Source organism: Arachis duranensis, chromosome 1 (genome assembly GCF_000817695.3).
Source record: "Arachis duranensis cultivar V14167 chromosome 1, aradu.V14167.gnm2.J7QH, whole genome shotgun sequence".
In the NCBI taxonomy this organism is placed as follows: Eukaryota; Viridiplantae; Streptophyta; class Magnoliopsida; order Fabales; family Fabaceae; genus Arachis; species Arachis duranensis.
In genome coordinates, this window is record NC_029772.3 from 103,055,934 (window position 1) to 103,071,246 (window position 15,313).

A 15,313-nucleotide genomic window follows, 5' to 3' on the forward strand; every position below is an offset into this window, starting at 1 on the left:
AGGCTTTTCTTGGAGTTGAACTCCAAGTTATAATGTGTTTTGGGCGTTCAACTCCGGATCATGACGTTTTTCTGGCGTTTAACTCCAGACAGCAGCATGTACTTGGAGTTCAACGCCAAGTTACGTCGTCAATTTCCGAACAAAGTATGGACTATTATATACTGGAAAGCTCTGGATGTCTACTTTCCAACGCCATTGAGAGTGCGCCATTTGGAGTTCTGTCGCTCCAGAAAATCCATTTCGAGTGCAGGGAGGTCAGATTCCAACAGCATCAGCAGTCCTTTTTGTCAGCCTTTTTCAGAGTTTTGCTCAAGTCCCTCAATTTCAGCCAGAATTTACCTGAAATCATAGAAAAACACACAAACTCATAGTAAAGTCCAGAAATGTGAATTTAACATAAAAACTAATGAAAATATCCCTAAAAGTAGCCCAAACTTACTAAAAACTATCTAAAAACAATGCCAAAAAGCGTATAAATTATCCGCTCATCAGCAAGCCACAGAGGTACCCGTCCTTCTGTACTTCGTTTGAGATCTATTTTCATCAAGTTCTCTAATCCGCACCATTCTTGGTCGACCAGGTTTAACCCTGAAAACTTTGGGTCCACTCCCATCAGTTTGTCATAACAGTCTCTATTTTTCTCCTTGAGCAGATTCATTCTTCTTTCCCACTCTTTCACATAGGTAGCTTTCGCAATGGATAGGATTAGATCCCTCAAAACTATCCCTCCACCATATGCCATCTTATAGTTGGCATACAGATGCCTTAAACACAATCTATGCTCAATAGAAGGTTCCATCTCAGCAAAAGCCTGCATCAAACCCTATAACAACAAAAATAATAGTATCCAATATCATTATTCACTCAACAAAAACAATGCAAGTAGAATGAAATATTTAGAATCATAAGTCATAGTATCCTTACTTTTTGTTGATCCGACATGAAAACCCATCTTCTTGATTCTCCGATATCATCCAGCAACAAATCAAGGAACCATCCCCAACTGTGCCTCCACTACTGCAAATGCAATTAGAAAATAATTGTCATTAGGATCTCTGCCTACTGCAACTAGTAACTTTTGACCATGGTCCCCTTTTAAGTGACAACCGTCCACTCCTATAATCGGCCTACAACTAGCCAAGAAGCTGTGCTTCACCGAATCGAGACACATGTACATCCTCATAAATCTCGGTTGGTATGTTAAAGATGACCTATTCACAATAATACTAAGCTTGGACCCCGGCTTTACCCTTAAAATCTCAGCACAATAATCCCTCAATTTGGCATATTGTAGTATGGCCCTTCCATGTACTTCTTCCCTTGCTTTTCTCCTTGTCCAGTAAGCCTTTCCTACACTAACATTTGCCATATACTTATCTTGAATTGTTTGAATAATAGTGGCCAGCTGCATCTCTTCTCGACGACTAATGTTGTTGACAATTTTTTTTATATCCACTCACTAGAAGCAAGCCTACCACTATAATTCCTCCCACAGGTATGCTTGCCCTTCAAGGTTTTTGTCCTAAAACAATCAGACCCTCCTACCTTACTTTCAAAGCATATCCACTTGCACTTTTCTTTTTGTCCCTTACATACTACTCTGCACCTCAACTTGTCGTTCTTCTTGTACCTAACGTCTCTCCCATTCAATAAGGCATGCTCCTTAATTGCATCTTTGAACTGGGACAGTATTTTGAACTCCAACCCAACCTTAAACTCATACTCTCTACACATTTCTGCCTCATCATACTTAGGAAACCTTTTTTTCTTAATCATGTCATCAGAATCTCCCTCGTAACTATCTATGTCTTCAGTCTCATAACCATCCAAAATGTCTCTAACTTGTTCATCCATCTCATCAGCAGCTTCATTATCCTCAGCACCCCTATCTGTTGTCCCTTCTTGATTTAGCGAGCCATTGAATCCACCAAACACATTTGATTGTCCACCATCAACACCATCCTCTACATCAAACCCAAAGTAATCCTCATGTTCACCATCATCAGCACTGTCATTAAACATATCCTCCTCAGTAGAGGGTTCTGACTCAGCATCGACTTCTACTTCTATCAGTCCACTATCTTCGCCTTCATCTGGGACATCATTTGGATCCATTGATGTGATTTCAATCCCATTACCTTCTCTGTAACCATCAACAATATACGCTATACCATGCTTCACAAAATCAGTAACTAAAGCCCTAGTCATTCTAACGGCATCCCCATCTGACTTCAACTCTTTGAGACCTAACTTTAAGTCCACTCCAAGTTCGTTCCACCATAGCTTCGCATAACCCTTGCAGCCTAGACCATTCAGCAAACTCACTATCTCTTGCAGAGACCATTCATCTAGTTGATAAATCAGGTCTTCCACAACCAACCCACCTAAATATTCTAGTCCATAACCCGTGTCAATAAATTTTCCTCCGTGATGAAGCTATATTGTAAACTCTGATTCTCCCATTGCTACACAACAAAAATTGAAAAATGTTGATTAGTCATCCCCTAATCAAACATCACCAACAACGCCAATCACTTTAATGCCATAACGTTCAGTAACATTTGAAAGAGTGAAGAATGGAAAAAACTGTAACTAGTACCTTTGCAACAACGACGACAGTAGCTCCTTCGATAAAGTAACCCTAAACCTTGATCACACAATATCGGATGTAAACATGTTATCAAACAATCATAAACGGGGATAGGGTGAAGAGCAAGGGTTTCTTTTGCCTCAGTGAAAAGGGATGAAGAGTAAGGGTTATTTTTTCATTCAAGGGTTATTCCTTTATTAAGGTACGGGCAATTTCGACAATATAAAATAAGTAAGTACACAAAGGATTACAAAAAACGTTTGTAACTGGGTATATCCAATTTGGGAACAGAATATTCCATTACTCCAAACATTTTTTTGTCACTGTAAAGACCCAATTAAAACAAAAAATTAGTATATGGACTCAATTAAAAGGAAAAAAAACTATAAAGACCTAATTAAAAATGGAAAAGTATTCGTAACCAAGCTAGAGTCTGCCAAGATTTATCAACAATAATTATCGCAGCTTTGGAAGTGTCCTGGCTCCCATCACGCAAACCGCCGCATCCCCGCCTCTACAGTGCACCGTGCACGTCACTACTCTCCCGTTCTCTTGTCGTATCTTCGTCGCTCGTGACTCGCATACCCAAGGCCAAGCCCGCATTTGCGCCGCCACGGTCTCCACCTCGACGATCCTTTACGCAGTGCCCGTTCCCTCTGCAACCAACCCCCATTATCGCAACGCACTCTCTGCATGTGTTGTTTCCTCCTCCGCAAGACCACTGTAGCACCCTTCTCCTCGTGATTTGCATCGCTGCCGACCACCGCACCGCACTCCCTCTCTCTCGTATCCACCTTCTCAATACTTTTCTACTTGCTTTCGGTGAGCCAATTCATCTTCTTTTATTTTTTTTCTTTCCCGATTACCTTCTTTTTCCTCTAATTTGATTAAAAATCAATCTTTTTTAATTGTTTTGGTTGTTCTAATATACATGTTGTTTCTATTATATACTATGATGATGAATGTGGCAAATGATGGATCTGTGTCAAAATTTATGATTTTTTTTTCTGGTTATTAGTTCATTTTGGAATTTGCACTATTTGTTGATTTTGTATTATATTGTTGCTAATGAAAATTTAGGTATGCGATTATTCTTGGAATATGATTCGACCTTTGTTGTGAAGTTGTTGTCTCGTCAAAAATCATGAAAATTTGGCCGAATTAAAGTTGTGAATATTATAAATTAGATTGAAAGTTTTAGGTTTTAGAATGTATTTTTAACTCTTTAATTGTCAATCTATTATGGTCTTTTTTTTAATTGACATAAATTGTGATTATCTTAAGGTATAAGCAATATTTTTAAGTCTGTAATATACATTGTTTGTGTTGAAATGTAGCTCTCTTTGGATTGAAAATTGAATTCAAGCATGTATGATCCCCTGATTTGTGGATGTTTTTTTTTATGTTGAAAATTAAATTCTAGCTTTTTTTATTATTTATCTTCCATGAGCAATTAGATATGATTGGTTATATGGTTGGAGTTGTACTCTTCAGTTTATGTCCTTCATAAAAGAGTAGTTAGTCTCTTCAGCTTTTACCTTAAAGGTCTTAAAGCTCTCAAAACATCAAAAAATCTCACATTTATATTTGAGCTCTGCATTCTTCTATGCCATAATGATTTTTGTTTTTTTACCTAAATCTTATTGGATTGTGGTATCAATAATTCAACTTCTGCATTTGACTTTCATTCTATTTTGTTGTCATAAGATTCTGTCTCACGGATCAAAGCTTGAGTGACTGCTGAGATGCTTGTTATTGGTATAACCAACCGGAATGCAGAGTATTTACTGATAGAAGCAAAGCCTACCTTTTTAATTAAGGATTATAATGGTCCAAAATTATGGTAGCTTTGGGTGCACTTGACAAGGCTTGTGCTTGTTGAGTATGAATTACTTATGCAAGTAGTACATTTTGAATTCTGTTTAGGGGGCGATTTGTAATAATATATAGTCCATAACCAATGTTACTTTTAAGTAGACAGCAAAATCTTGAGGTTAATTTCTGGTAGCATTGTGTACTATCTTTGGCCATGAATATGCTGGTGAAGCCCATATTTACAAATACAAATTCATAAAGTGTCTTATGAATAATTTAGAATTCTATGAAGTAATTAGGTAAATTATAGACTATAGTTACATTTTTCACAATCTCTTCAACAATAATCTTTCTACTAAAACTGTATAATAAACTTAATGTTGCTAATCTATGTGATAAAGTTAGTTGGTTCTAATATATCGCAATAAAATTTTTTTCCAAATGCAAAGGATTGAAAAACAGATATAACATGTTCATGTAAGATAATGGATAATCATTTGATTTAGAGTCATCTTAGCAATTGGTAAAATATTCTATAAAATAAAGTTCTTAAGAATTTTTTTTCTCTTCAAAATTACAAAACTTTGAAAAATCAAGCTCTTATATATATAATGGACATAGAGAAGAGGTACGTCAACCCAAGAATTGGTCCACAAGTTTAGCCATGGAGTTAGCTATACTATCTGCTGCTTCTTGTAAAGAGACCTTGGCATACATGCGAACAACATCTTCCGTGCCAGATGGCCACACAAAGCATTGATCTTGAGAAGGTTTCCCCTATAAACACACAAGAAAAAGGAAAATGATGACAAAGTTGCAATGCAATAGTGCAAATGTTTAACAAATACAAAATAGACACACCAATGTCCTAACAGAGAAGATACATCCACACCAAAAAAAAAAATTTCACAAGAGTCTCAATAGAGACACGCACTATTGCACTAATAAGTCCAACAAAGAAGAAAAATCTAGGCCCGAAACAAAAGAAAGTCCACAAGTCTCAAAAAGTAACATCGAAGTTCTAATCAAAAGACACATCTATTAAAGACATATTCAAGCCAGTTTTAAACAGAAGACACATCCAATAAAAGACATATCCATTAAAGACACATCTAAACAAGTTTTAAATAGAAGGCACATCTCTATAATTTTTAAATAGAAGACATATTTTAAAGACACATCCATATAAATTTTAAACAAGTGTTTAACAAAAGCCAAAAATCCAACTAATACTAAATTATAATAGAATGATAGCTCAAAAAATAACCACCCACATGTGGTTATGAAAAATTAGTCTATCCATTAATCACATTTCAACTATACACATAGTAAAAAAAATCAACAAGAGGAACATAATGTCTGTACCAAGAGAAACTTCAAACATTTTTACATAATTCAGACCATTCAAAGCCTATAAATCAATAAATTTTAAACAAAGACTAATTCGACAAATAAATAATCTAAGTCTCAAGTTCTCCTTTTTCAAAAACTCTCAAACCACCGTGAAAGCATTAGCTAAGTACAAGATACAACAACAATAAGACATAAAATCATTCAATAACAACATCCATTAATCAAACTAAAAACTTGGAACATTGATCGAAACTAATTAAATTCAGTTACTGACAACTTCACGTAAAATCTAAATCATGGAAACAAAAGACACCTCTATTAAAAACACATTCAATAAAAGACCCCGATTAATACTAAATTAAAATAGAATTACAGCTCAAAAAACAACCACCCACATGTAGTTTTGAAAAATTAGCTTATCCATTAATCACATTTCAACTAGACGCACAATTAAAAAAAAACAAGAGGAACATAATCTCACTACCAAGAGCAACTTTAAATACTTTTACATAATTGAGACCATTCAAAGCCTATAAATCAATAAATTTTAAAACAAGACTAATTTGGCAAAAAAATAATCTAAGTCTCAAGTTCTCTTTTTTTCAGAAACTCTCAAACCACCATGGAAGCATCAACTAAGTACTAGGTACAACAACAACAAGACATAAAACCATTCAATAGTAACATCCATTAATCAAATAAAAAACTTGGAATGTTGAGATAAACCAATTAAATTTAGTTACTCACAACATTACGTATAATCTGAACCATGAAAAAGTGCATAAAAATAAAATTGAAACAGAAGACACCTCTGTTAAAGACACATCTAACAAAAGACACATTTAAGCAAGTTTTAAAAGAGGACACATCCATTAAAAAAAGGTCCAAAAGAAGACAAATCAATGTCTATTGCATGAAGACAGTAACACAAAGGTTTCTGAATAAGAAGAACTCAACATAACTAGCCTATTCAAAGGATGCCAGTAAATTACTAAATGAAAATAATTCGTTTAGTATGCACTAACAGTAGAGAAGGAAGCACCTTTTAATAACCTTTAAAAAATTAATCAGCATCACAGGCAGAACCAATACCATGAAAAAATCAGTTCAAATTAGCAAGTCAAACATGTAAACTTCATTAAAAACAGAAACATCCAGTTATTCAGCAAAAATTAAAGAACACCTCAATTGAACTACTAATCCTAGTTTACGAATCCTAGGACAGTGCAAAGAATCATCTATTAGATAAAATCCTAAGCATCTACTAACTTGTTAGAGAACAATGGAGTGAAGGAGCAGCAGCAGCCCGCAACGAAAGATGGAAAAAGCGTCGGCACGCCGTGAGGGTAGTGGCAGATTGCACGTGTCCTAGCAGAATGATGGTGGTGGTGGTACGACGTCGCGGGTTTGAGCAGAGGCGGCACTAGACAACGTTCCACAAGTGGACGGAAACGGCGTTGGAAGGAGGTTAGCAACACGTCTTCGAAATAGGGAGGTTCAGCAACGGGGGAAGGAGAATAGAAACATACAACGGTGGTAAAGAATGACTAGATGCAAAGTTAGCAAAGAGTGAAAAAAATTTGAATTAGGATAAATTGGGATGATTGGATTTTTTTTTGTTTGATGGGTCCAGTCCAATAAAATTGGCAAAAGTTGGCAGATCCATATTAGTAACGTAGTGGAGTTAATTAAAAATTTAGCCAAATTATAGGACCAACAGAGTAATTAAACCTTTATAGAATACAGATACTAATAAATCAAGTATGATAGAAAAAAAAAAACTAAAACTAAAAATATTATAAATTTTGAAAAAAAATTATAACAATTTGATTTTTCTCGTGTTAGAATTGTTTTTTGTCGCTTGCAATATGGTCTATTTAGACTATAAAAGAAAGGGGGAAAAAAGAACATAAAGGGTCCCAATGATTGTACATGTTCCTGTTTAGACTATAGACTTTCATCAGCACCGGGGTCCCCTACAGCTAATAGAGCAGGATCTCTCAATAGAAACTTAATGATTATGCTTTTCATCATTATTATTATTATCATCGTCTTCTTCAATTGACAAATTGACCCATTCAAACATCTATGGTTACGTTCATTGTGCCATTATTTATTTTGCTTGCTCAGCCATGTGATGACCCTTTGAGCTTAGCTTCTTCATTCAATTAATTAAGACAATCTTATTCCAACGCATGTATTTCTTCTTATTCTTTTATTTCTTGTTATATAAATTTCAAAAAACAATACATAAAGACAAATATCAACTATATATCTACGGTATTTCTTTCTTTGGATTCACGATTTGCATTAATTTGATTATTGAGATTCTAATTGATATTTAGAAGAGAATTGTGTTTGCTGAGTTAGCATTGAAAAAAATTATAGAAGTATTATACATGATGTCCGAAATTCGATCTCAAATTGAGACCTTAAAGAACAAATTGGTGTAAACCGTAAATTTGAAGAAACTGAACAAAAATCTAAGAAAAAAAGTGGAGCATAAATTATGGCTATGGCTATATCTATATATGCTAACGTTGTTGTTGAGGTAGATAGCTATATATTGAAATGAATTGAATGGTTATTTCATTCTCTTCCACATATATATATATCAATAAGAGTTAAATGTAAATGTAAGGAGGCTATTATTATTAGCATTTGTACCACCACGTGCACTCATTTCTTGCCGGATATGATGTTTATTTATCAAGTTGCAAAGCAATTGGCAAATATATAGGGTTGTTTTTTCCCAATACGTCATGCTATTTAGGCCCAATCAACCTCTCTGCAAATTCTTGGATTCGCACATGATAAAAAGAAAATTAAATACTTCATGTTGTACTTTTCTATCTTTTAGCAATATGCTTGCTTGGGGTATTAAATAATAATAATAATAATAATAATAATAATAATAATAATAATAATGTGAAATATTCATATAGAGACAACGATCTTCATAATGGTGAAGAAAAAATTTATTTATTAGTTCCTTTTTTTTCAAGGAAATCTATCAATGAACACATACATTTATATCAAATTGTAAAGTTGTTAAAGCATAAACTAAGGTTCAAATTAACAATCAATGTATTAAAAGTAGTCTTGTATCTCTCAATAATATCGCATCTAAATATAGTTTGTAAGTGCAAGCAAAAATTAATTTGGATTGTTCGAGTGGTCGGCTCATTCATCTGCTTAAACAAGTATCAGGGATTCGAATTTTGTCTTGTGCATGTAGCAACCCATTAGTCAGCGGCAGACTCTTAAATAGAGCTCAGATCCGCGACGGATTAATCTTTAGCCTATCAAGTTTAAATTTATTTTATTTAGTATTTATTAATTTTAATAATAATTAATAAATATTAAATAAGATAAATTTTAATTGTTTGAACTATTTTTTTATTTTCTAAACATTATTTTTTGCAGTAATATCTCAAAAGTTTGTTCCATTTTCCATAAATCTGATATTTTTCTATTTTTATGTAATGATGTGTATATATCTTTAGCTAATTAATCAGAAAAGTTAGTCAAATTAAAAGTGGTAGCACATCTTCTCTTAACAGAAAACCAGCATATATATATATCTCAACAATGTGTCAAGTCTTTTACTAATTTTGTGATCAAAATCACACTTAATGCTTTCTGCATGGCTAGGAAATAGAAATGATGCTGAAATACCAAACATTATTTTACTTTAAATGGAAGTCAAAGCTTGATTATCCCTCAACAATAATTACAACAAACTCATAGGTAAAAGATCATTCCCATGAAATATTCATAGTTATTAGTTAACCAAAACGTGGAGTAATTAATGTAACACGAGGACTTAGACTTAATCAAATAAAAACAAGCAATATAAATTTCATTATTCAATATTCACCACAAGTATAAATAGGGTTATCTTCTTTCCTTTTTTGGTGCGCTATCTTGACCTATTTTCGTCATTTGATTATCAGCATTATCCATCTAAAATGATAAATATGTTATATGAGGTTATAATTGTAAATTTATAAGTTATTGGTCATCCATCAAGCTTACTTGTGGTACCCAAGTGACAATTTGTGTTGGAGGGGGACCAAATAGCCACTAATTAACTATTACTTTCGGACAGCGACAATTATTTTTTATAGGCACTTTTCACACTTCATATTTGTATATATTCAAAAGAAAAAAGAAAGGAGTATACACATGAACTTTATCAATGGGTCCCATTAATTAATTTTCTTTTGAGTGTATTATTAAAAGTCTATTATTCAAGAATTTTTTTTTCTTGACAATAATGACCTTATTGGCAGAGAAGAAATTAGTGTCAATGTAGGAGATATCACATTATATTACAATGATAGAAAGTAGTAGCAACTAGCAAGTTTCACACCCGAGTTTATCGTAGTAGAATTGCCCTTTGTTATTGTCATGTTCTATATATACTTGAGTTGCTTTCACCTTGTTAGCCGCAAGAAAACAATTATATATATAGTACAAAGTTAATTGAGTACGAAATAATATAAATGGTTTTGTTGTACATTATTGTACACCAGGGAAATGATGGCCATACGTGGGAAGATTGATAAAAGAAAATCATTGTTATGGTCTAGAACTACTTACAGTATTAAAAGGGAATTAAGAAGAGAAGTCAAGGGAATTAAGAAGTGAAGTCATCAGTCACCTGTTACTTCGGAGCTGAATGAGAGGTGAGTGTCTACAAAGACTCTAACGATTAAGTCAGTTTGAGATTCAAGAGATATAAAAATTAAATTTAAAAAAGATACCTTGAGATGCTTTTAGTGTTTATAATCTTTGATGACCGAAAAGATCTAAAAAAAACCTCTATTTGATTCTTTTTGTAGGATACATTTTCTTATTTAGGCATGTACACTCTAAATGGACTTTATATGCGCTACCAGCCTAACTTGGGATTTGGATCTTAACAATCATAAAATAAGTAGATGACGAAAAATTTGAACAACTCGAACAATTGATTAAAAATTTGGCCCAATAAAATTAAAATAAAAAAAACACTCTATTCAAATTATCTAACAAAAAAATCTCATTCGATAATTAAAAAATTTTAACCATTCATTATACCTTAATTTACTAAAATACTAGCTTTTTTCCCAAACTCTCCACCGTCGTCTTCGTCGTTTGGTCTCCAACCAGCTCCCAACGTCGTCGTTGGGATCCTCCTCGCCGTTGATTCGTCAACAAGGACCCTCATTGGTATTGCTCTCTTCCAGACTGGAAACGAACGGCGTCGCTCACTTCTAGTGAAAATAACCATTCACTTAAGGATAAAAATAATCATCAGCATATCTAGTGAATTGAACATCTAACATATTTTAATTGTATATAACTAAACCAAATCCAATCAAATAACCATTCACATAAAATTAAAATAACAATGACCATCCTGAACTAGCCATGATTGAATAACAGAACTTGAACTTAAGGAGGCGGCAAACAAAAGGACAAAACTCATCGGAATTCCTAGTGGGGAGAGTGGCACTGTTGTAGAGTTCCTGAATTTCGGGATCAATCTGAGGAGAAAGAAAGCCGATGAAGAGGTTGAGCATGTAGATTCCGAGGCCGTAGGAGACGATGTAGAAACCTTGGCTCAAGTATACACGCAAAATGTAGATACAAGCAATGATCAAGGAACCAATCCAGCGGCGGAGCATGTGCAACATCGTCTTGTCGAGGAAATGTTGGTACTGCCGCGACACCATAAATTTCCATCGCAATATGGTGTCATTCAATGAGAAATAGTTGGCAAAGGTAGAAGAGATCGACGCTGGTGAGGGGGCAAAACGGCATCACTACCAGGGTTAGAAGAGAACCTGCTCCGCTGGTGAGGGAGCGGTGGTGTCAAGACCTTTGCGATGACGATGATGACGATTCCAGAAGAAACCGACGCCGCTGGAGATGGAGTGAAAATTAAAAAACGTATAATATGTAAATGTGTAACTGTACATAGTGGGTTATGTGCTAATTCTAATGTTTTCAAATTTTAAAATCTTATAATAATTATTTAATTAATTAAAAATTTTATTTTTAATTTTGAATTTATCTTTTTTTTTTAAAACCGTTGTGCACTATATACATTGTTCCTCTACTTTTTATAAAACGATAAACGAAGCCTCTTCTATAAAATAAATTAAAATGTTTAGCGGTTATGTTATATCGCCAACTTTATATCCATAATTTAAAGTCACATATAATGATATAAAGATATAGCTTCTTTTATTGCCTTTTTTTTTAATTATTCTTTTATGGACTTCTGTCCTGAGATGTGTGCTAAAAAAGAAAATCTAGCCCAACGTGAGAACTGGGCCTAGATCCAAAAACATGAGCACAGGGGTAAAGACGTAAAATCAACTACCATCGTCTTCCCCATAGGGTTTATGGCCGAAATCCAGAGATTCTAAATCACCTGAAATTCTTCCAACAACTTTGTGCATTTTAGGTTTAAATTCAGCTTCATAGAAAAAGAAATTCAACTTCACGATTCGGTTAGAGTTATGTTCTTCGATTAACCTTTCAATTATCCTACACCAGAAAGAAGAAAGAATGAGGTGTTCGCGATTCCTACACGTATCACAACAAATCCGAAGAACCCTAATACAGAACCCTAAATCCAACCACCAGTCGCAGCTCCAATCTCGTCCTGCGATCTTGGCGCGCAATTTCAGCACCGAGTCTTCTTCCCAGGATTCGAACCCGGTCGTGAAATCCGAGAAGGTTTCGTTGATCGTGGACGAGCTCACAGCGCTGACGCTAATGGAAGTGGTGGACCTGGTGGAGATTATGCAGAAGAAAAAGGGAATTAACGAGTTACCGTTGATGATGCTGATGACCCCGGGAATGGAGCTCGGGGGATTGAAGGGTGCTCTGAGAAAAGGTGCGGCAAAGGGAGGTGGTGGTGCTGGCGCTAGTGCTGCCGGAGAGGAAGCAAAGAAGGAAGAGAAGACGGTGTTTGACGTGAAGCTGGATGCTTTCGACGCCGCGGCGAAGATCAAGGTGATAAAGGAGGTGAGAACTTTCACGAGCTTGGGGTTGAAGGAGGCGAAGGACTTGGTGGAGAAGGTGCCAACGGTCTTGAAGAAGGGTTTGACAAAAGAGGAGGCTGAGGCCATCATTGCCAAGCTCAAGGAGGTTGGAGCAAAAGCCTCAATGGAATGAAGGTATGAAATAATGTTAATTTGTTATGCTTTGTTTTGTGTATTGCTAAGAATAGTGGATTCAACAGGGAATTAGAACGTCTTTAGCTTTGTTACAATTCAGTGATTTAGATTTTGATACCAATGCCATATCATATCTGGAGAAGGTCTTTGATTTCGCAAGCTTCTGCAAACTATTTGCACCAACGCTTGTTAGCCCCTAGTCTAGTATCTCTGTTTTGGTACTTGGAGCTTGAAGTAAGGGGGTCTTTTCTAAGTTCTATCTGTTGGAGCCATCTGTTGACCAAATTTCGCGACACTTAATAGAGACATAAATAGTTTGAAAAGGTGATGCAAAGAGGCATGCTCACTTTAGTATTGGCTGAGGCTTGAACTTCTTTGATGTGATTAATATTGCAACTGGTCACTGGTAGAGTTGTAGGAGAGGAAAAGGAAAGAAATTTTGGCGGGAAGAAGTTTCTTTAAACTGAAGTATAAAGCTCGAGTTTGGGAGGATAAATTCATTTTGGCAAATCCTGTAGTTGGAGGAACCCTAACCATTTTTTTCTTTAATTCTATCTTAAACTTTTAAATGCAAATTATTAACTGGAACTTGAATGCTAGTATTTGTTAGCAGTCAATTCTATATGAAGAGTGTGAGAGCATAAACTAAGATGTAAGTTAGATCAATGTTTAACAAATAAAGGAGACATTTGTTTGCCATGAGGTAACATGAACTTCTCAGGCCTATATCTGTGCATGTATGTATGGATGAAGTTCGATCCTGTCACGTGTACATTTCATGTGAATATCATCATTTAGGGTCATCTCAATCTAACCACTATTTTCATATTTGAACTTGCATAGGGAACGGATAGAACGAAGAACAAAAATGGGAGTTGAACCATTTTGTTATGATCAGGTGTAGCAGCTATTGCGTCGCACCGATTTCCCATCAGCAGGTGACGAAAGTATCTTAAGATCTTTCCATGATGCATAGCAGTCCATGATGCATAGCAGTTATACTTTTCTGTATTGTAGAACTTTGCTGAGCACATTATGCTCCTTGCTCGCTTACCTTTTTCATTGTTATTCTCTCATGTACCAGGCTTGAAGCCTTGAACTTTCTTGATAATTTCTTAACCATTGATATAGAATTGGATTCTGATGGTAGAATATTTTTTGAACTGACAATATGTTCTACTTGCTGGTAGACTTTCGTAACCAATAGGTTGTCCATGTTCATTGCTATCATATCAGTGCAACCATTTGTATGCTATTAGTTTACTATAATCGTGTAAAATATGTAGTATTGATTTTTTTTTTCTTACATTCATGATATATCCCTAACACTTGTCAGGGTCAGAAGATAAGCTCTTGAAGGGAACTTTTAACCTTTTATATGGATTAATATGTTGATTCTGCATCTCATATTAGATAGGTCGGTCTTTTAGTCCTCTAGAACAGTATAAAAGTCTTACAGAAAATGGGATGTGCTGTAAGAAAGTTCTTAGACTGAAGAAATTGTATTTTTTGCTGGAAATCATATCTCGCTAATGGAATATGGATTAGAATTGCAACTCAGAGAGTCAAGAGGAAGTTGAACCTTAACAACTGATAAAAGGACTAGCTTGATTATACAACGTCAAATTTGAAAAATTAAGTCGCGAATAAAATTTGAGAGAACACAAGTTTAGTGTTATCCTATTTTCAGTTTATATTGGTTACATCGAAACACTGCTGCATCTTTTTCTCAACTTACGGTCTAGTAACTAAATTTTATTCAGTTACTGGAATTTCTTGTGAGGTCTTCTAAAAGTTATTTTTTTCAGAAAATAAAACCTGTCAAATTTTTTTTTCAAGTAATACTATAAAGTATAATTTTCGCTATATATATTTTTAGGGTAATTTACGTTAAATAAACCAAACTAACTCCAAAATTATCGGGTACATCTGCCCATAATAAATCGAAACAAATGGTTTCGATTTAGTGACCCTGGTAAATTGAATAAAGTAGCTTTGATTTACTATTCATATGGCATTTTGATTAAATCGAACTAAATAGAGTCGATTTACTACTCATAAAGTATATTTACTTAAACTTTTTATAGTATTCTTAACATCTTTTAAAAAATATATTTACTCAAATTTTCAATACAATACTCTTCTACATAATTAATAATTTAAAAATTAAGAAAATTATTTTATTCTATATATTAAAAAACAATAAACTAACAAAATATTTATTATTATTGTGTATTGTATAACTATGGTCTAGCTAGTTACTTAAGTTGGCATCATCTTAACTTAGTTTTTTATTATTCTTCTAGAAAAGATAATGCGAATAAAATCTTATACCCCTAAGTTACATAGTTAAATCAAACTTCATCATGCTGTTGGT

At 34.3% G+C, this 15,313-nt stretch overlaps 1 protein-coding gene across 1 annotated transcript; it reads left to right on the forward strand.

Moving 5' to 3' along the window:
* Window positions 1-12,188: 12,188 nt before the first annotated feature.
* Window positions 12,189-14,244, forward strand: LOC107468881 (uncharacterized). The gene is made up of 2 exons (XM_016088262.3): window positions 12,189-12,936; window positions 13,780-14,244. Exon 1 carries the CDS (start codon window positions 12,323-12,325, stop codon window positions 12,932-12,934), a length of 612 nt encoding a protein of 203 aa, XP_015943748.1. The 5' UTR covers window positions 12,189-12,322; the 3' UTR covers window positions 12,935-12,936; window positions 13,780-14,244.
* Window positions 14,245-15,313: the final 1,069 nt, after the last annotated feature.